The sequence below is a fragment of the Urocampus carinirostris genome, chromosome 3 (assembly GCF_059441175.1).
Source record: "Urocampus carinirostris isolate Australia breed hairy pipefish chromosome 3, RoL_Ucar_1.0, whole genome shotgun sequence".
NCBI classification, from domain to species: Eukaryota; Metazoa; Chordata; class Actinopteri; order Syngnathiformes; family Syngnathidae; genus Urocampus; species Urocampus carinirostris.
In genome coordinates, this window is record NC_142351.1 from 48,826,018 (window position 1) to 48,849,418 (window position 23,401).

The 23,401-nt window shown below is 41.0% G+C and overlaps 1 protein-coding gene across 1 annotated transcript in view; it reads left to right on the forward strand.

Moving 5' to 3' along the window:
• Window positions 1-786: 786 nt before the first annotated feature.
• chrm4a (cholinergic receptor, muscarinic 4a) overlaps window positions 787-23,401 on the forward strand; it is a 61,254-nt gene continuing 38,639 nt past the window's right edge. The window contains exon 1 of the mRNA XM_088332177.1: window positions 787-1,166. Within this exon, the coding sequence (XP_088188303.1) occupies window positions 1,112-1,166 (55 nt within the window). The 5' untranslated portion in view covers window positions 787-1,111. The remainder of the gene's footprint in view (window positions 1,167-23,401) is intronic.

A 23,401-nucleotide genomic window follows, 5' to 3' on the forward strand; every position in this document is an offset into this window, starting at 1 on the left:
AGGTCAATGCCGGCGACAAACGGCGAATCAGGAACAGACGAGTAGTATACGGATGAAACCAGGACGGACGAGAGCCATAGTCAAAGTACTTGCCTTGCGTATGCAGAGGTTCGCTGACGGAATGACAGGGCGAGACTGGCGTATTGGGTATAAATAGGAGGGGAATCAATCAGGCAACAAGCAAGAGCTGGCGCCAAACGAGCGGGCACAGGTGAGCGCAATGAGTAATCATGACATATATATTTCCCGGGGTAGTGTTAAAATCTGCCGATTTGGTGTTTAAATAACGCTTGTTATTTTACTGTGCTGGAACATGGTGGTATTGATGTCAAAATTGAAGGGTTACTTAAAGCCCTGGTGTGTAATTTTTCACAACGAAATGGCACTGCATTGTCTAATGCGAACAAACACTAGCCCCACAAAGCAAAGTGTAGCAGCAACGTGCCAGATAATCATGGCGAAAATTAACATTGGTATGATAGTTTGTGTATTTTTGCCTAATCTTTAAATCAATACATATATATATATTACTGAATGAATTAAGTTTTGGGGGAGGGAAAACTGGGAGGCACTAAATATGACACACTGTCCCTTTAATCGCACCCATGTATTTTAGGCATAAAATGTCATTTAGATGTTACACCCCAAAAGTTCAGGAAGAAATAAAAACATTCTAAAAGTGCAGAATGGGGCTTGCTACGTCACACGACCCCCCCACCCCCACCCCCCGTCTCTCTACCTCGCGTGCGCTCAGCATCTTATTCACCCGCTTTTGCAAGGGCGCACCTTCACATGTCCCCCCCCCCTCACTATTTCCCCATAATGTTTTCTTGGACTTGTTCATATTTCCGAGCATTTGTGCGCGCTCGTTTCGAGCAAGGATCCTAGTGTCTTGTGGATGCTGCGCGCACGAAGATGAATCATGAGAGGTGAGCGCGCTCCATCGGGTCAACTGTCTGCCAAGACTGAGAGCGGCGCACGCAAATAAGCTTGTGTCTGCTTCGTTATTTGGCTTCCGAAGCTGCTCAGAGAAAAGAAAACACGCTTATTGTGAGAAGAAGAAGGAGTGTAGAAAGGAAAACACGGTGGAACTAACCGCGGGACATGCGACATGAGTAACATCAGTGATGGACTCGGAGGGCTTTTGCCCCTTTGGAACTTCAATGGTGAGTCTTAATTGGTTTTTATTCCGCCTTTAATTCTTTAGTGTGAAAATTAGTGGCATGATTATTGCTGTTAGTCGCGTGCGTTCTCATGAAATTCAACAGGACTGGTTGGATGGATCCCTTAACCACTAAGTTCGTAGGGGCACCATTTTATGTGGTGTGTCTTGGGCAAGTACAGCCTGGTGGCGCCCATCCCTCGCTAGGCTAACATATGTTTCTACCCGGTGTTCTTGGAATAAATCGCAATTGTACAATTTCAAACACCACAAATCAGAGATTGAGAGAACGGCTATACTCAATAGATTGAATGAATTCAAATGAAGGAATAGACTTGAGGGAATGTGTTGCCTCAGAAGCTGTAGAGCAGAAGTTAGGAACCTTCCTAAACCTCAAGAGCTATAACAGAAAAAAAAAAAAAAGGATATGTATATATATATATATATATATATATATATATATATATATATATATATATATATATATATATATATATATATATATATATATATTTTTTTTTTTTTTTTTATTTTTTTTTTGAAAGAGAGCTACACAATATATATTTTAGACAAAATTCGACAAAAACACCAAACCCACTTTCCAGACAAAAACTAATACTTTAGCACATTCAATTTCAATATGTGATGTTTGATGCTTAGATAAAATCTATGAAAAACGTTATTTTCACACCCGCAAGGAGCAAGTTTCAGATATCAGGCAGTGCAGAGCAGTGATTGGTGACCACCTCAGTAGCCTTGGGTGCCCTCCCCCGGGATTGGGACGTCACAGGTTCGAGCCTTGGCTGGGGCAAAACCTACAACATTTTGTGGAACCCGAAGCGTAACATCGAGTTTATCAATTTTGTTGGTATTTATTGGGGGTGCCTTGACACAAAACCTAGCTCAAGGCACTTGCAGGGGCCTAAAGAACAACTGTGTCTATTTTCACAAAAATAGGTTCAGCCGTTTCAGAGCCTATATGCCACATACGAACAAACGCACACACGCGCACACGCACACAAAACATGAGCAAATCAGGATTTTTAAAGAAGTTTAGTTTACATTAGATAGATTTACATTTACAATATATTAGATTTGATTTTAATATCACAAAACAGTGTTCCTTCACCATATCACAATGCGACTTCCGTGTCCTCGGCGCACTGCCGACTTTTCTTCTATTAATTATTTCCACGGCTTTTTGCATACAACGCAAAATGTGTGCGTCACTTTAAAAGCTGGTATAGTCGCACCAATCAGAAAACTGTCCTCTGTTTTCTGGGTGCTGATTGGAGCAATCCGAAAGAACCCTCTACAACGATCGAAAAAACGCTTTGCGAGCAATCCCATAGGAGAAGCATCCACGGGCGATGTCATCACAAATATAAACATTGTTTCCGCATTTTACTTTGGAGTTTAATTTAAAGGTATATGATTCCTGTCACTTACCGTGATCAACGAAGTAACGTGCTTGTTTGCTCTTGCCCGAAAAGTGGTCTCCATTGCTGTCTTTTTACTAGGTGTGCAGCATGTGGCTTGCCAGAAGCGTAGACTTGCACTACATATGGACGGATACAACTGTTGTTTTGGCGATGAGGGCAGAAAATGAAATGGAAATGTCCCTGTGCAAATCAGTCAACACACACAAGGCTTTTTAGCGAGTAAACCAGATTATGTGTGTATCATTCGTCCCGTGTGTTTTGGCATCAAAATATGCAAAATATGGCACAAAAGCTGTTATGTTAAAATTGTCTATCAATACAGTACATTATGACATACAAATCCTATGATGATTTAAGTTGTGTTTTCCAAGGTAGCCAAGTGTGTTGCTCTTGATAATTCCAGTACTTGTCAATAAGGTGAGGAGAGAAAAGTGAAAAAGAAGACGTGCAATTCGTTGAAGTAATTACCTCAAATTTGAAATGCTCCAAGCTCATTTATGTCAGCAGTATGAGAGCATCCAGTCACAAACTTGAGAACTTGCAGTGTCGACGAGAACCCGACAATTTGCCACAAGAGCTTTAAAAAACTCGCCCAGAGTCTCACAGAATATGTTAATGAACTTTCAAAGACACCAGCTTCAAACCATGAAAAGAGGAAGTCAAGGGAAGAGTTTACCAGCAACTACGCACAAAGGCCTTAGTCAATATTGTGTTTGTGAGAACTGAATCAAGCACCAAAATCACCTTGTTTTTATACATTTCATGTGGGCAGCAATTTTTCCACTCCATGTATGACATCAAAGTTGCTCAGGGTTTGGCTAACATAGCATCAGAAATCAGGTGAGCCTCCATTGTTTTTTCTTTGAGCCAGGTGTGGAGCTGTGATGCCATTTTAAGCGGACAGTAACATGTAAAATGGCCGCCTCCTGACACAGGGAAAAACAGGTGGTTTATTTTCCACAAACACAATCAGAATGCTTTGTTTAAAAAAACTGGGCGCGAATAGAACAAAGACTTGTTAAAACAATGAGAAGGGTTTATCCGTGTTTTAAGATAATTTTTCAATATAATATTTTTTATACATTTTTTAATAATTACTTATTTTCATACTATTACACCCAACTAATTGACTGAGCTATGGTATTGTATCTTGCAAATGTTTTGCACCCTCAGGATGGCACTTTTTGATTCCGTTGTGTATTTCACTTGCTACTCTGACAATAAATTTCATTTGATTCTATTTTAAATGGGGCATGGAAGACATATTACTGTATATGATGCAACACATATTTCTATTCTTATATTTGTTAAAAACAACTATTACTTGCTGTATGTACAATTTATTGAAAAAAACAAGTTACTGCAGGCACACAAATCGACAAGGATTTTTGATACGCATTCGGAAAAAAAAAGATAATTCCTCACCTTTGCTCTAAGCCAAAAAGAAAGCCATTGAATCCAGGAGCAAAGCCGTAAAAAAAGCCAATAGGTGGCTCTGGCTCAAAAGGGCAGATCGGTGGGTTGCTGGTGGGACCCAAGTCGAGGCTGGGTCACCTAGGCGAGAGTGTCTGATGTCGCGAGACCCGAAACACTCAATGAACAAAGGATATATAACCGAGGATGCGACCCAGTTGCATCCAGGAGGTGTTTTTTTTAAGTCAACAAACTACATTTTATTTACATGACAAGTAAACTTGAATCAAACAAAATCATAAAGAACATTGTTGACAAGAGAAACTCTCATTCCTGACAATGGAGAAATCGTGTGGGGAAAAAGGGGAATTGAGTTGAAAAGAGATGGCAAATATTGTTTGATGTGATTAACAACAAGAAAACCCAATATTTGGTTGCTTAATGCTTAATTTTCTGCTGGGTACGCCTCTTGGTAAATGTCTCAAACTAAACATTTTATGATCAGGAATCATCAATCATCGTTCTCTCATGACACGAGAACACGGTCTTAGATTTTTTTTAGAATTACAATGGAAAACCATGTCCGTCGGCTCTGGTAATCTAATCAACAAAGAATAAAAGAGTTGTCTTGTGGGGGTAGGGTTTGGCACTTGAGTCCATAGACATAATGCAAAAGGGGGAGACGTTTATGTAGTAGGAAGAAAAATATCTACACCTATTTTCCCCAAAATATCAGCAGATTAGAGTAGACTGCTTTTTAACATTTGTTATCTTTAATTTGAAAACAAACTTGCAATCTGAAAAGAAACAAACAACCAAAACGGAAATTCATCCCATCTATCCATCTATCCATCTATATATCTATCTATCCATATGTCACGGACCATTACAGGAAAGGAGAACCCAATCGCGTAACATACTCAGTTTATTAGGGAGAGAGGAATGCGCGCACACTCGATCAGGGGATCGATGGTCGCGGAAGTGGATTGAAATCCGAAAAAAAGATTTGTCAAAATCAAACAGACCAGACCAAAAATAAAACAGGATCAAACACAGGCAAATTCACAGAACTAGGCATATCACACGGAGTTTAACAGGAGTCTTGCAGAAGTTTCACAGATGCTCTGACAACTAATGGCTCAAAGGACCGCATTTAAGTACTCCCAGTGAGCAACCTGTCAACGCGTTTCAGCCGGTGTCTGTGGGTGGGGCCAATTGGGCACCATGGCAACGTGACAGAACATATATATATATATATATATATATATATATATATATATATATATATATATATATATATATATATATATATATATATATATATACTGAATTAACAAAACAAAACAACCAGTATTAATACCATTTCATTTTGTGGTATTTTTTTAAGACTTAACCCCAGCACACCAGACACCCTTTCTGAGATGATCTGTTTTGAAAACGGGGAAAATTTGCTTCATGCACATGCACTTCTATTTAAGGCCATCAGGCAAATCATTTGGATTCCATTGATGTGACTTTTTATGCACCAAGGTTATGTTGTTAGCAGGGTTGGAGCAACTGTGGGGGATGAAGCACTTGCATCTCCCACACGTTTCCTGCTGTTAAGCGCTTTTAGTCATTCTCTCCATTTACCAAGTAAACAAGCAAGCAAGCGAGCGAGCGAGCAGCCATAGGCACGCATACGCGCACCAAACTCAGTTTACTTTCTGGGTTGAACTATGGGATGGTTATCATAAGGGGCAGTCACCTGCAGAGGGCGCAGTTAATCCACGTGCTAGGCGAGACGTTACAACAACAGAAATGCTATTGGTAAGGGATCTGAACTTCATTAATATGTTTGATATGTATGCAACAAGAACTCATAAGAATACATTTACAAGTCATCTTACAGATAAATTTGACTTATCATGTCATGTTTATCTGTATAAGAGGTGTCAAATGGATATACAGGCTGCAGACTATTATTACACCATCCCCTGATCTTGACACAGCATGAGGGCAAGGAAAAACTCAAAAACCTCAGCATGAGGAAAATGGAAAAAAAAACGGCCAATGTTTCTATTTTCTTCTGTGTTTTTGTCTATAGAATTGTTGAGTATAACAGATTACGTCCGGGTTCATGGATTCCTTCGCCACCTGGGTTGTAAGGGAACCACTGAGGACGCAACTCTGGACAGCTTTCTCCATGGCTGACTGTTCCTGGCTTGTAATGAGAATATTTGGATTAATTTATCCATCCATTATCTGCACCGCTTATCCTCACTAGGATCGCGGGGGTGCTGGAGCCCATCCCAGCTGTCTTCTGGCAGTGGGCTGGGGACACCCTGAACTGGTTGCCAGCCAGGCACAGGAGACAGACAACTCACTCACTTATTCACACCTAGGGACAATTTGGAATGGCCAATTAACCTAACATGCATGTTTTTTGGAATGTGGGAGACACGATTGCCTGGAAGAAAACCACGCAAGCACGGGGAGACCATGCAAACTCTGCACAGTAAGGCTGGTAGCTGGTTTTTATCCCATGACCTAAAAACTGTGCCACGGTCGCGCTACACACTCAGCCTCCGTGACACCCTCTGTACTTTCCAAAAACTTCAAATAGCATCTCAAGGCACAACTATTCTATTTTGTCCCCGACACTTCATTTATTAAATGTTCAAAAACGATGTTGGGCTTTAATGATTGTATGAGTGAGAATCGCCGATGTGCGGTGAGGTTTTGTGTCATATTTATGAATAAATTAACCTACATCTTATTCATTGTTTTATTAGCAGAGCAAGAAAGGAATATGTAAACTGTAGCTTACAAAAATAACGTATTTTCACTTATCAATGAATTCTACGTGCTGCTCATTTTGAATTAAAATATCAATGGATAGTTGACTCTCCATTATAAAAAAAAGTCCATGTCAGAACCAGAAGAGGATCAGGACCCAATCGCGTGACGTTCTCACACAAGCCTTTATTTTACGGGAAGTGGGGAGTCAAGCACATTAGGTAGCCGGTCTGGCGCGGAAAGACAGGAAGGCAGAGACCGACAAGACCGATTCCAATTGCCCGAGTTGATATCGGACAGATGGGGTCGATACCGGACAGGAAGGGACAGACAGGATTGACAACAAATCAGGATATCGATAACCAACAGGAGAAACTAGACGGGAACGAAAACTGGAGAACATAATAAACAGGACAAAAATAGACGGAAACAAAACTGGAACACGAAATTAAATGGGTGAAAAAAAAACGGGAACAATAACGGACTGAAGGAAAATAGGACCGAGTCAGAGCTCACGTCTTGTGGGGCAAAAGTTCATTTGACGGGCTGACCAAGAAAGCAAGAGAGCGCTGAGCTTGATATAGAAAGAAAGCCAATCTCTCAACGAGCTGCAGCTGGCACCACATGGGCGGGGCTAATTGGGCACCTTGGCAACCGTGACACACACGGTCGCGGCCAATTGGGCGCCTTGGCAACCATGACAGTCCATGCAATGAGAAAAAATTACTGTTAGCTTGGTCTCACTATTGCACTCTGTCATGGGACAAAATAGTTCCGTGCCTCACTCTGCAGACACTCAACACAGTAATATGTTACATTTTAATCGCATTAATCATTTTTGTAACATGATATAAAAATTCAGCAAATTTTAAAAAAGAACGTGAAATAACTTTAAAGGTGCTTTCCCGAATTTGAACCGTTGTAATTCTCTGCCGCCATCTACTAGCCTAAGGGGCCGGTCACACAGACATTTGCGGCTGAATCACGGCCAGAAATTTCTGCCTTTGAGGCGGACACCATTGGACGCATTAAGATCGCCATTCAGACGAGATACAGCGGTGCTTAACACGCAGTCGGAAATTCGCGCGCGGGTGGCAGCGCGAAATGATTTGGCGCTGCTCAAATCTTCAGAGCGGGGACACACAGCCTTTCACGAGCGTACTGAGGCTGAACCAGATGCTGTTGAGCGCTGTTGGACGTTTTGAGACCGCCATATAGACGAGATAGAGCAGTGCTTTACTCGCGGTCGGAAATTTTCACGTGGTTGGCCGCGTTCAAAACTTTTGAGCTGCTCAAAAGTTTGAGCACGTGTTAAACCGCGTGCCGCACACGTGGTCAACACGAGGTAATGACGCAGAAATTACGCGGAACGACGTGCTCTGGCCGCGGCCAGGGCGTGGTTACACATGGGTAGGACGGGAAATTTCAGCGGGTAATCGTGGGTGGAGCATGGTAATAGCATGTTCTGCGCCTGTATCGCGGTGTTATTACGTGAAATTAGCGTGTTACGCGTGTGACAGTCAAACGCCTTTCTCCGCGTATAAACAGCGCGAATGCCGAGCACACGTCATTTGTGCTCGTGACGTCAAGGGGGTGAACATGGATCCCCGTCAGCGTAGTTTCTCTTCATTTCGAATAAATCTTTCGGTGCATTCGCAGCAAATCTTAATTCTGGGACCTTAGCTTAGCCTTTTGGTTGAGAGTAAGAGTCCCGGCTCCTGAGCTTTGTAGCGTATTATGAACTGATCGATAATGGATAATGAATACCACAGATGAACAGCGGGTTGGCCAAATTTGCGCATTTTCCATCCCGGGCAACCACGGGCCCCTAACATCACTATCACAGCTCAACTATCGAGTATGTGCATTTCTTAGATGAGGTCGAATAAACTCTTTTATATAGGTTTGGGTTTACGTTTGGACTCTACTAGAAACGGGCATTTTCTTAATTTCACCATTTTCAACCTACATTACACAAAAAACTGATAATAAGCATAAAATCACTCTCCAACCTACCACACCCCTTTCATCCGACCTAATGTGTTGCACATCCCAGAACAGCATTGCTCAAAGTAAGATGAATGCGGATAGGCGCGGTTGAAAAACAATTATAAAGGCTAGTTGAACTATTGTTTACACTTAATAGAGAAAATATTCTACTTTCAACTTTTTAAGGAAACCTCAAACAAAGTGCCCCACCATTAACTGTGAATGAATGTAACCATTTATTATATTTGAGTTTACATTTCCATGATCACAGGTGAGGCACACCCTCACTTGCCTCGCCTGACTGGACGTCACTGATGAGAATTCCTTTTTCATTTCCCTCCAACGGGAAGTGCTGATATCAGACAATTTTTGCCATTTCGACTCATTTCAAAGGCCTACAGAACATTGATTTCTGTAACTATATAAGCCCAGACATATCAAAAGAAAGCTTGAACTCTCATCTTTCATGATAAAAAATAGTATGTTTCTAGCTTTTACCTGGGGTTGGTAACAATCAGTCAAACTAAAGTTTCTTGAAAATGTTCGTTTCCAAGAAAACTTCAGAGATAATGGCTTTTCGTGAAAAGAAGCGTTTCAAGCAGAACTTTCATGCCAGACCTTTTTTTTTGCATTTGTGATACTTCCAATATCTAAATAATGACTTCCATAAACACAAGGGCACATTGCTTGAACAGTAACATTTTATTTTTAACACTGAACTTATGCATGAACGATGCATGAACTTTTCAAGATGTTTTTCAGTGCCCGATGTTTCCAGAGACCCGATCACACGATTTGGTTACTTGGGGGCTGCCCACAAACTCTTCGCTGAATAGAAGAAGCAACATGAAAAAGAGGGGGATCTTCGATGTGTGGACAAGGATCTGCTCAAAGCCATTCCCCGCCATCTAGTGGTGATTTATCATACTGAAATCATTCCCAGAGGCTTGATGCTTACTGATCAGCAGCGCCAAAGCCTTTGAAATTGTCTTTTCAAATTAAATAAAAAAACCAACATATTTTTATGTTTTGTCACTCAAGGACAATGCTTCTGAAAATGTATTTATATGTTATGAACGAGTCAAGAAAATTACCATTTCAATTTAGTCACTATTAATTTATTGATGAAAATACTGAGTATTTGTTGTTGTTTTTTTATACGATTCCCCCAAAATTAAAATGACTTTCAAAATGATAAAAATAAGACTGCAATTGTTGCTCCTGTCTTGAGAGCTCTACAATGAGCGGTAGGCAATGTGTTAAAGCACTGAAGCGCTGCAGTTGGGAGGATTATTGATTAGCTGCAAGGAAGAATACATAGAAAAACAAATTGAAAGCTTAAGCAGATTAGATGGAGAAGGGGTGCTAAGGGCATCCGGTCACCAATGAACTTTTCATTCAATGGCGTCTTTCACGAAGTTGCACACATTATACAGCCGAAAAGGTAAAGGGAATGTGTAAAGAGCGTGCCTTGCTGATGTTTGACACTTACACGGAATGAAGACTAATTAAATAGCTTGTCATATGAGGTTTGGTTGGATAAGGACTCTATTTATATAATATTTATAGGCCCTACGTGAACTTTAAAGCCCTCGCATTTTTGAGGCACTGACACATCAATCAGGAGGTTGTCTGGAGAAACCAGCAAATATTTGGGTGCTGTGGAACATGAAGATGGCAAATACAATTATTGAGGGGAGTTGGGAACATACTGTAGCCAACGGGAAAATCGAGCCGCTGTCGGGGATTAAAATGTCGACGGCATAATATTCGTTAAATCCGACAAGGAAAATAAATGGCCGGCCTAAACATTAAGCACAACAAGGCATGCGGGGGAGGCCAAAACATAATAATGAGACGTTCCAAATGAGCTTATGTTGTTTAAATGAGAGGGTAATAAATCATTCGAAATGAGCAGATAGGAAAACCGGGAAAAATAAAGAAAACAGTTTAAGTAGCATTTGGAATTGTTTGACAAGATAATGCAAGTGCTGTAAATACAGTAGGGCCTCAATCAACTAGTTGAATTTCTCCAGTGACCACGCTTCAAAATCTTGTATCTCAAATTGTCTTTCCACATTAAAAGTAATGGGTCAGGGGATACGGATCAGGAAATAATAACTCTATGTCATCTTCAAAAATATGAAAACAAAAAAGCAATTTTTCCACTGAAAAGAATATAGAAAATAAAATATTTTGGGCGTGATAAGTAATTTAATGTATCGTCTTCTGATGTGCATAACTTGGCCACCAGGGATAGGATAACGCGGACACGTAGACACAAAGAAGACTTGCAATACATCAGTGATTGGTGATATTTACCTTTTACATCATTTTTTCTCCTTCTTTCAAATATAGACATTGTACAGTTTTATACAGTTGATTTTCGTTTCAATTAGTAAAGCCACCACTGATGTAAGTAAGTAAGTCTGTGTTGCCTGGCATAATAGAATAGAATAGAATAGAATAGAATAGAATAGAATAGAATAGAATAGAATAGAATAGAATAGAATAGATTTGAATCGAATCGAATGGGGCGGGATAGGATATGACAGAATAGAATAGAATAGAATAGAATGGGGCGGGATAGGATAGGACAGAGTGGAAAAGAATGGAATGAGCCAGAATATGGCTCATTAGGATATGACTGAGTAGAATAGAATAGAATGGAATGGAATAGAATAGAATGGGGCGGGATAGGATAGGACAGAGTGGAAAAGAATAAAATAGGCTTTATAGTCATTTATAACAACGTAGTGAACATTGTTTACAAAGTTCGACTTGACACTTTCGTATAAAACATGTAATATTAGACGTAAAAGAGAAAAAATAATGTTAGGATAAATAGGCAAATATGTGTGAGATAGAACAATAGTCAGTCCGTTATCTGCACCACTTATCCTCAGTAGGGTCGCGGGGGGGCTGGAGCCCATCCCAGCTATCTTTGGGCAGTGCGCAGGGGACACCCTGAACTGGTTGCCAGGCAGTCGCAGGGCACACAGAGAGAGACATCTCACTCGCTCAGTCACACCTCGGGACAATTTGGACCATCCAATTAACCTAACCTGTATGTTTCTGGAATGTGGGAGGAAACCGGAGTGCCCGGAGGAAACCCACGCAAGCACAGGGAGAAAATGCAAACTCCACACAGGAGGTTCGATCTCATGACCTCAGAACTGTGCCGCACAGGCGCTAACCACTGCACCGCCGTGTGAAAGGATATCATCAGAAAAAAACTAATCAATGTCTTGTGGATGTTTCAAAATGCACCTATGTAGTATGTTCAGGATTTGTTTATGTTAATTTACAATAACAATGGAACAATGGAAAAGTCTGAGATAAACCAACAACAACAAATTGGTACACTGATACTATACGACTGTAACACAATAACAACTATATGTCTACAAATAAAAACACTGACCAAAGAATTACAGTTGAACAATTTGTCTTTATTGTCATGACACAAAAGTACAACAAAATTGGAAGGCTTCTCCATTCAGTGTGAAAGAGCGATTTAGAGAGCGTCCGCCAAGCTACACGCTGGATTTGGTGATCCTCAAATTGGGCCAGGTCTACGCGATAATTAAAATACAACCGTACAGAATGTAGCTCCAGAGTGGGTATGACTGTTTAAGTTGTATTTTGTCTTAACATATATGGTGCATATCTCTCTCTCTCTCCTCCTTTAAAAAAAATGTTTTGCCTTTATGGCTCTTTGGGTCAAAAAGGTTCCCGACCCCTGTTCTAAAAGCTAGCTGCCGTGCTTTGGTGGCCACATTGACTTATGCCTACTGTTTAACAGCATATACCATCCTGTTACAGTCACGCCCACCCAACACATACACATACAATCTGCCCCCAAACCAGCATTTGTTGTGTCGTATCTGCACGATAAGTTATTATTAATGACAATATAAACAATTCAATTTAAGATCTGCAAAGCATTGAACCAGCGCTAAGCGAAGCAGGAGGTAGCAAGGGGTCTCTGTACACCAGGTTCGCGGTTCACGGATCCCTTAACAGCATGGGTCGTTGGGGCACCAATGAGGACGCAACTCTGGACAGCCTTCTCCACTGTTGACTGTCCCTAACCAGTTCTTAGGTCGTGGCAAAGTTGGCACCAGTCCATTCCGTAATGTTGTTGGCCCAGTTACTTCTTTGCTCTTCCTCCTCATGATCTTGGCCAGTCCTGTTGATCTCGTGACGAATTCATACCACTGAAGTTTCCGTCCACGCACAGTTGACAACAGTTCTTTGTTCAATGTACCCCGTGACGGTGTTGTGCACCGTTTTGTTTGTCACATGGGCTACGTAGCTGATGCCTAGAAGTTTCCTGTAGAATTGCATCTCCATGGCCTCGATTTTCTCTTCCAGTTTTTTGTGAGAGTCCACTTCTTGCAATCGTAGAGGAAGATGGAAGTTGCATGAGTCTGATCTTTGATTTCACTGCTATGTTCTTGTAAGTCCGGCAAATGCGGCTGTGGTTTGAGCTATTCTAGCCATGATTTCTGGATCTGGCCCCTCTGATAGGACAGCTCCAAAACATTTACATTTGGGGACAGGTTCTAGATCTCTGTGGTTGATGGTGATGTTTGCGGTGATACCTTGAGATTGTTGGCCATTACTTTGGTTTTTTGTGTGCTGAATTCCATCCCATACTGGATTGGTGCTTTGTTCTTGCGATTTACCAGATCTCTGATTTCCTGTTCGTCTCCTGCAAAACTGGCAATATCATCAGCAAAACAGAGGTTAGTGTTCTTGTGTACCCCAATACTGACTATACCTTCGTTTTGCTCTAGAGCTTTGGACATGATTCTCTCCATGAAGATGTTGAATAAAATAGAAGAGAGAATGCAGTCTTGTCTCACACTGACTGTGGTTGGAAACCACACCCCAATGATATCACTAATGAGTACCTATACACCAGGACTGGAGAAAAGAGGATAACTTTTTGGGAAGGACCTAGAATTAGAGACGTACATTTTTGAGTGGTCTGAAGCCAAAACAGATATGGATTTTGAGTGTCTCGGCTAAGTGTTTGTTTGCAAGCTCTCAAGCTTGTACAAGCCAGCCAAAGAAATATGGAGGCTTTACCGTTTCCACAGCTTGGTGTACGTACACGTTTTCTTCTTCTTTTTTAATTATGTGATTATTTCTAAGCAGTTTTGGGTGGTCTGCTTCAATGTGAGTATATACGGTAATTTTTAACTAGAAAATAACACACTGATTTGGGGTGTCAGTGATTGTGGGATAACGTAATTAATGAAGTAACGAGTAACTGTCACTAAATACGTTTCTTCAGTAACGTGCGAAACACAGATGGTAACCAAGAAGAAACCGCATGAAAGACTTGAAAAGAGAATGAGGAATCGCTCTTTGCCTGGCTAGCATGCTCGCTCGCCGACAGTAGCGATGATAGCTCGTGCAACCTGTGATCTCGCACCCAGTTTCATGCAGCAGAGACCGTGCTTTTCCACCGCTCCCGTGTCAAACGTCCTTGCTAATCATTAGCCAGGCCGTGTCCCGTGCGGAAAGGTGTAAATTGCAAAAAGATCAAAACTTTGTGAAAGAACTGGTTGGCTGCGCTAGAATGTTAAAGTGGAAGAAGAAATTATGCTTATGCCGCTGATATTTTATTCATAGCCGTACCCTTCATTAATTTAATTAAAAATGATGCACTCTTTTTGCTGGGTGCAAAAATGGTCATCGGCTGTAAATTTTAATTGCGACTGCACTGCACAATCATTTTTGATGTCCGAGGTGGAAAAGGGCTCACAATTTCAACTTCATTAGGAGTAAAATACACTCAAATTATTTTATGTGGCCCACAAGACAATGTTGAGAGAAGCCACAAAGAGTTGCCAAACAATGACTTGCTGTTTTAGATACGTCCACTGGATGTCGCCAAAGCCAGGCTCCACTCCACAGCACCTACGGAAGCTGTATTATACCATTAATCAACCAGAGAACATTGAGGGAAACCCTTATCAGTGTTATTTAACTTAAAATTAAAGTCCCGGACGCGCTGTTAAAGGAAATATGATTTTTTTTTAAATAGAAAGTTGTGTCTTGCATATGTTTGAATAGCTTTATTTCATTTCTATAATATACATATAATCTAACAACGAAGTTTCAATATTCAATATATATATATATATATATATATATATATATATATATATATATATATATATATATATATATATCAATCCATTATCTGCACCACTTATCCCCAGTAGGGTTGCGGGGGCCCATCCCAGCTATCGTCGGGCAGTAGGCAGGTGACACCCTGAACCGGTTGCCAGCCAGTCGCAGGGCTCACAGAAACGGACAATTTACTCGCTCATTCACACCTACGGACATTTTGGACCATCCAACTAACCTGACATGCTTGTTTTTGGAGTGTGGGAGGAAACCAGGGCAGGGCAAACCCAGGCTAGCACGGGGAGGACATGCAAACTCCACGCAGGAAGGTTTGTTATCGTGACCTGAGAACTGTGTGTGTATATATATATATATATATATATATATATATATATATATATATATATATATACTGGACTGTCTCAGAAAATTAGAATATTGTGATAAAGTTCTTTATTTTCTGTAATGCAATTAAAAAAACAAAAATGTCATACATTCTGGATTCATTACACATCAACGGAACTATTTCAAGCCTTTTATTATTTGAATATTGCTGATTTTGGCTTACAGCTGAAAAAAACTCAAAAATCCTATCTCAAAATATTAGAATACTTCCTCAGACCAAGTAAAAAAATAATTTTATAACAGCAAAACTAAATCAAACATTTGAAAATGTCCATTGATGCACTCAGTACTTGGTTGGGAATCCTTTTGCAGGGATTACTGCATCAATCCGGCGTGGCATGGAGGCAATCAGCCTGTGGCATTGCTGAGGTGTTATTGATGCCCAGGATGCTTCGATAGCGGCCTTCAGCTCATTTGCATTTGCAGGTCTGGTGTCTTTCATCTTCTTCTTAACTATACCCCACAAATTCTCGATGGGGTTCAGGTCAGGGGAATTAGCAGGCCAATCAAGGACAGTGATGCCACGGTCAGTGCACCAGTTACTGGTGGTTTTGGCACTGTGGGCAGGTGCCAGATCATGCTGGAAAATGAAATCCTCATCTCCATAGAGCTTTTCAGCAGATGGAAGCATGTAGTGCTCTAAAATCTCTTGGTACACAGTTGCATTTACTCTGGACTTGATGAAACACAGTGGACCAACACCAGCAGCTGACATGGCTCCCCAAACCATTGCTGACTGTGGGAACTTCACACTGGATTTCAAGCAACTTGGATTTTGCTCCTCTCCAGCCTTTCTCCAGACTCTGGCGCCTTGACTTCCAAATGAAATGCAAAACTTGCTTTCGTCTGAAAAGAGGACTTTGGACCACTCTGCAACTGTCCAGTGCTTCTTCTCCATAGCCCAAGTCAGACGCTTCTTCCGTTGTCTTGAGTTCAGAAGTGGCTTGACCATGGGAATACGGCTATTGTAGCCCATTTCCCGGACACGTCTGTGAACTGTGGCTTTTGATACCTGGACTCCGGCTTCAGCCCACGGTCTTTGAAGCTCCCCCAAATTCTGGAAGCGGCTCTTCTTCACAATTTTGTTAAGGCTGCGGTCATCTCTCTTGGTTGTGCAGCGTTTCCGGCCACATTTTTCCCTTCCAACAGACTTTTTGTGGATATGCTTTGAAACTGCACTCTGTGAACAGCCTGCTCTTTGAGAAATTTATTTTTGTGTCTTACCCTCCTGATGGAGGGTATCAATGATGGTCCTCTGGACAGCAGACAGATCAGCAGGCTTCCCCATACTTGTGATTTAGTTTACTGAACCAAGCTGAGTGTTTTTAAGGCTCAGGAAACCCTCGCAAGGTGTTTCGAGTTAATTAGATGATTCAGGTGATTAGTTGAATAGCCTACTTGTTTTTCATGATATTCTAATATTTTGAGATAGGATTTTTGAGTTTTCTTAAGTTGTAAGCCAAATTCAGCAATATTAAAAAAATAAAAGGCTTGAAATAGTTCAGTTGATGTGTAATGAATCCAGAATGTATGACATTTTTGTTTTTTTAATTGCATTACAGAAAATAAAGAACTTTATCACAATATTCTAATTTTCTGAGACAGTCCAGTATATATGTATATATAATCTACTTTATAAATCCTGATTTGTGTGTGTGTGTTTGTGTGTGTGTCCGTGCGTGGGTGCATGTATGTGTTTGGATGTGACTTATAGGCTCCGAAATGGCTGAACCGATTTACGTGAAAATTGACGCAATTGTACATTAGGCCTACTTGAGTGTTTGTGGATAGGTTTCATTTCAAGGCATTAAATACCAACCAAATCGCCAAACATCTGTTTGGTGGGTGTGATTTTGTGGGGTCTCTAATAAACTGGTTACTGCATCTTCCGACCACTGACAACTCCAAGCAGCTGAATTCAATCTTCTATCAGACCAAAAACACCGGGTCCATTTTGCTTGTACTAAAATGCATGTAGTTTATACTAACACCTCAAAGAAAGCTCATTTCTAACCTATCCAGGAATGTTTTTTATATTCCAGTATGCACACAGCATCCACCGGGGCATGCACGTGGCTTCACACTGTGAAATATGGATTGGAAACACTATGATGTGCTCTGCTGGAATAAAGCAGAAGCTTGGGGGGCTTCTTAGTACTTGTTCACTAAGAAAAGGCCTCAGGCCAAAGAGGACCCTCTGTGATGACTAATATATCAACGAAATGTCCATTAATACTCATTGCGAAAGAAATGAAAGTGAAATAAGATGTTATGTAAGTATTACATTCCCATTCCCCGCTTGTTTTATCTTCTTCTCATGACCTAGCTTTTGATCTTATTCCAGGGCAAAAGAACTTCACAGTGGGTATCAGGATACCACGTTAATCCGTACCCCAGATGCGGATCATGAATTAAAATTGCCCCTAAGCGGGGGACAGAAACCTATGGAAATCACCTAATGCCCTCCAAACTGCCAGTACCACAGACAAAACCATGAAAAAACTAAAATTTGTAGATAGATAGATAGATAGATAGATACTTTATTCATCCCCTAAGGGAAATTCACATTTCCAGCAGCATCCCTGAGCTGAGAACAATACAATAATAAAGCCAAAAGAATACAATATACAAATACCCAGTGTGACGTGCAAATGCCCACTTTAGCATGTTATATAGAGTAACTAAATAGTGCTACACAGAACACATAATGCAGTAAGATTCGGTAATATCCAATGTAGGTGGTGTGGTTTAATGTGGGCCTTTACTCTGCCGGGTGGAGTTAAAGAGCCTCATGGCATGAGGAAGAAAAGATCTCTTCAGTCTGTCCGTAGTACAAGACAGTGACAGCAGTCTGTCACTGAAACTGCTCTTCTGTCCGGAGATAATGCTGTGAAGCGGATGCGATGGATTGTCCATGATTGACCTCAGCTTTTTCAGTGCCTGTCTCTCAGCTACTGTTGTTAGGCTGTCCAGCTCTTTGCCCACAACAGAGCTCGCTTTCCTAGCCAGTTTATTGAGACGAGAGGCATCCTTCTTCTTGACGCTGCCTCCCCAACACGCTGCCGCATAGAAGAGGGCGCTTGCCACTACTGTCTCATAGAATATTTTCAGGAGCTTTTTGCAGATGTTGAAGGAGGCCAGCCTTCTGAGGAAATAAAGTCGGCTTTGCCCTTTCCTACATAGAGCTTCTGTGTTGGCAGTCCAGTCCAGTTTGTTGTCCAGCTGCACACCCAGGTATTTGTAGGTCTGGACAAATTCTACACATTCTCCCTTGATGGTTACAGGAACCGGGTGAGTTCTGGTTCTCCTGAAGTCCACCACCATCTCTCTGGTCTTGGTGGTGTTTAGGTGCAGGTGGTTTGCGTCGCTCCATCGGACAAAGTCCTGAATCAATTTCCTGTACTCCTCCTCCTGCCCGTTTCTGATACATCCCACGATCGCAGTGTCATCTGCAAACTTTTGCACATGGCAGGACTCAGAGTTGTACTTAAAGTCCGATGTATATAGAATGAATAGGAACGGAGAGAGAACGGTCCCCTGCGGAGATCCTGTGCTGCTAACCACGGTGTCCGATGTACAGCCCAGCCCCCTTCGCCCTATCCAGGTGAGAGAGGGATCGGTGTAACATGTATAATATAGCATCCTCCACTCCCACCTTCTCCTGGTAAGCAAATTGCAGTGGGTCGATGGCGTGACGGACCTGTAGCCTCAGGAAAAAAAAAATAAAACTGCAGCAGCCGCTCCATGGTCTTCATCACATGTGATGTCAGGGCGACTGGCCTGAAGTCGTTGAGTTCCTCTGGTCTTGATTTCTTTGGGACTGGGATGATGCAGGATGTTTTCCACAGCTGAGGGACCCTCCCCTGTTCAAGGCTCAGGTTGAAGATGCACTGTAGAGGGTCTCCCAGCTCAGACGCACAGGCTTTCAGCAGTCGGGGGGATACTCCATCCGGACCAGCTGCCTTGCTGGTTCGTAGCCTTCTCAGCTCCCCACACACCTGGGCTGAAGTTATTTTTAGTGGGGGGATGTCTTCCATGCTAGTGTCCAGAGGGGGAGGGGGAAGGACAGCTGCACAACTCAGGGGTGAGGATGAGGCGGAGTGGTCAAACCTGTTGAAAAAGTTGTTCAACTGGTTGACTCGCCCCACATCTATATCCACAGCCACACTCTGCTTGGTGCTGCAGCCAGTAATTGTTTTCATCCCTTCCCACACCTCCTTCATGTTGTTGTTCAGCAGCTTTTTCTCCAACTTCCCCCTGTACTGCTCCTTCCCTTTCTGGAGCTGGACTTTGAGCTCCTTCTGTACTCGTTTTAGCTCCTGATGATCACCATTTTTAAAGGCCCTCTTCTTTTGGTTCAGAAGGCACTTGATGTCTCTCGTGATCCAGGGCTTGTTGTTGGCATAGCAGCGTACAGTCTTTATAGGAACAACATTGTCCATGCAGAACTTAATGTAGTCAGTAGTGCAGTTTGCCATCTCCTCAATGTCCCCACTGCTGGACCCTAGCAGGACATCCCAGTATGTATGCACCATTTGAGCATCACCGGCGTTGAAAGGCAAAACACTTGTTGGGCGGCATTTCCCTTTTAGGCAAGGTCATTGGCACATGAGACTGGAAAACCCAAAGAGTAAAACTTAGGTTAGGTATAAACAGCCCAAATGTGTAATTGTCTACATACGCACATATTGTTTGGACAAGATTAACCCCAAGAAGCAAAGAACTCAAGGAGAAATCAAGAAAACTTGTAAAGCATCTGTTCAGTCATCCTTTTGAACTTTTTTTCTGAAAGAAAAGTGCTGATTCAACAAAACCAAAAGTGCTGAGTCAGCATTTTAGGACATTTTTTTGACATCTAGGTTAACTTACCCGACTGCCTGTAAAAGACGGTTGTCATATCTAAACTCTTTTTGCCTTTTCTTGGGTGGACAGACACACAAGCATACAAACAAACAAAAAAACCTTAGGTAGCCGGGTTGTGTATTACAGCTTTTGGTTTTTTTTTTCTTGCTTTTTCTATGTCTTCTTACTTTTATGTTTTCCTCATTTGGGTCTAGTTAGTGTTTTTAACACTTTGTACCGAAGCTGCGTCGTCTAGCCTTGCTCTTTTGTGTTTTGTTCAGTTAGACTTTGGGTTCCTAGATACCCTGTATCGTCCCTCTTCCATGTTTAGATTATTTAAATGAGGTTAGTGAAAAAAATGCCTTCAGCTTGACGTGACTTGAACTGATAGAGTGAAGTCGTGGGTGGATGCAGCAGGGAAGTCGATAGACGACGATGGCAGATTAAAAATGTAACAGATTTTGTTAAGCAATTTCAATTTGTATTTTCTCAATGCAGCAGTAATCATGACAAAGAAGCCTTTTTCTGACTACTTCTGTCATGCCCTTTTAAGATTCCCTGCTTGCCTCTTGAATTTCAATAACTGTCCCAAATATAGATTTGTTACGGCAACACACTCAAGTGAGGATAACGATTCGTGTGTCTCCTTCATATCTCTAAATAGTTTTGAGCTTCGGCTCCATGGTTTTCATATTTTCGTCCTCCAATTAGCATCACCGGAATTCTTGGGACCCATAGCTTATAAATTCAGTACAAAATATACAGTATTGTATTGTGCAATATAAGTGCAGATAATTTACATTTAATCACTAACCTGAAACACACTTTACTATGAACTGAAAGAAGAGAGAGAGAAATACATTTTGCTAGAGGCCTAGACGCAAACCAAAAGCAGACCAGCATCTTAAATGAAGTTGACTAATAGCTGACATGCATCTTAAGGATGTATGATGCAAGTAACTTACACAGTCAAATGCAAAAATGTTTTTTCAGGTTTTGGGCAAGCAAAATAATTTGTAGTTTATGTCGTACGGTGGGTAAAATGCCCTAACTAGCGAATGAAAAAGTATTTTATTCCAAATTGTAAGTGTGGTCTACTGGTTTCTACTGTATTTCAGAATTGTTAATGATTTGTTAGCTGAAAAACATCAAGCTGTCTACAGAGTAAACCACGCATCCCTTTTAGAAGTTAAAACCTGCAGAATGGCGACGTGGTTCAGCACTGATTGGAAATTACAATAATACCGTTCATGATTCGCTCTATTATTCATGTGAGAGCAATTAATTTTTTGCCGTCTGCCAGAGCATTCAAACAGAAATCTAAATACGTCCCGTTCAATGATTCTTAGCCGACCTCGACAGGCATGCTCCCCCGAGTTGTTTGGCATTATCGAGTTATTAGTATAATTGTTTTCAAATTCTCTGTATTCATCATTTGCTTTGCGTTCTCATTTGTAAGTGTTCTTCCAATGCGGCGGTATCGGCTTTCTTGCTCGCTAGTGCCACTGCTGGCCTGAAGTTGTACCACCATCCGCAACGATCCGTGGGAAGTTAAATAAGAAAGAAAATAACAGGAAAAATAAAAAAGAGTATAAAGAAAGACAGGATGAAGAGACAAAAAATAATAAAAAAACAAAAAAAACAAAAAAAGACTTGTTTGAAGTAGGGATGCTAAACTACTTGTAAGTATTCAAATTTACAAGTTATTCAATCTCATTACATAACAATACGGTGATCAAATAGTAGACAGTGATTAACTGCAAAGTACAAAAAGACGATAATCAATCAAATTTACTAAATGTCCCCGAATGTCTCACCAGCGAGCAACTTTGCTGCTTAGTGCCCAATACTCACACTTTAGTAGCTCCACAAAACTGCAGGCTCATGCCAGTTCAACGAAAGGAGTGCTACATTGGAGGAGAAATAAAATACATACAAAAATAGAATTGATTTACCCGCAACACACTCTAAAAACATGGCGTGGTGGATAAGGTGCCGGTCTGTACAGTTTACGCAACGAATATCCTGCGTGTGTGTAAACCCAATCTCTCTCGGTCTCTCTTGTGTCAGTGATATAATGACTAACTTCGTCTATTGGCGCATTATGTATACGAAATATATATTTAAATGAATTTGTAATAGTACAAAGTTATCCTTATTTTATCCACCTGTTATTTGAATACGTCTTCTTTTTGTAACTGTAACAGAATACAATTACATTTTTTTCGGTATCCTGATTAGTAACGCAATTAAAACCATCTGTTTTTGCTCCCTATTGAAAGTAGTTTTGTTGCAGAAGTTTTCTTCTTTTTGTATGAAGCAATACTAACCCGATACGATTCCTTTGCTGCTTTTTCAGCCGGTTGGCGAAAAAAACAAAGCATGCACGCTGTGAGCTATTTGTGTTTTCATTCTCTGTTTTGTCTTTTGTCTTGCTGGTGTCATCGCAGCCAATGAGCACAATTGCAAGCGCTCCCTCGTGGCCGGCGGCTCTAATGTCGCTCCATAGTGTTCTTTCGGCACCAAACTCCGTGGAGTGCAACTGGCACCAATACTATATTTAGCCTCAAAATTAGATGCTAGATTCTAATTATGTGTTGAATACAAGTAAAGCTTGTTTGTTTTAACTCAACATTTTGAAGTGCTACAACTTATTTTTCCATTGACTCCTCATTACAATGAATTAAAACCATTGGGTATCTATCTTTCTAAATCCCAACCACTTTATAAATCTATACTTGTGTGTGTGTGTGTGTGTGTGTGTGTAAACTGCTGAACTGATTTTCCTCAGAATGTACACAGTTGTACTAAAGGTCTCCGAGAGTATCTTTAGCTACGTTTCGTGTCAAGGAACTCCCGATAAATACAAACAAAATCGATAAATATCTTCTTTCGTGCGGTCTCAAACCAGTGTTGGACACGTTACTCTGAGAAGTTATTAATTATAGTTGCTCACTACTTCCAAAAAGCAACATTGTTAGTTATTGAGTTACTCTAAAATTAAAATAAGGATGTTCTATGGAAACTAATTATTTTCTTGCTTTAAAATAAAGTTGTATGTCAAAGAATTTTAAATTTTCTAAGCAATATTTGAGTCAGTTGAATAGACAACAACAGACAGGTAGATGTGTTTTAGAACCTTGTAATATTTATTGCACCTTAACAGCAACAGATTTATCCTACAGTTGAAGTGCAAGGAAAATAATCAGTAAACAATATTATA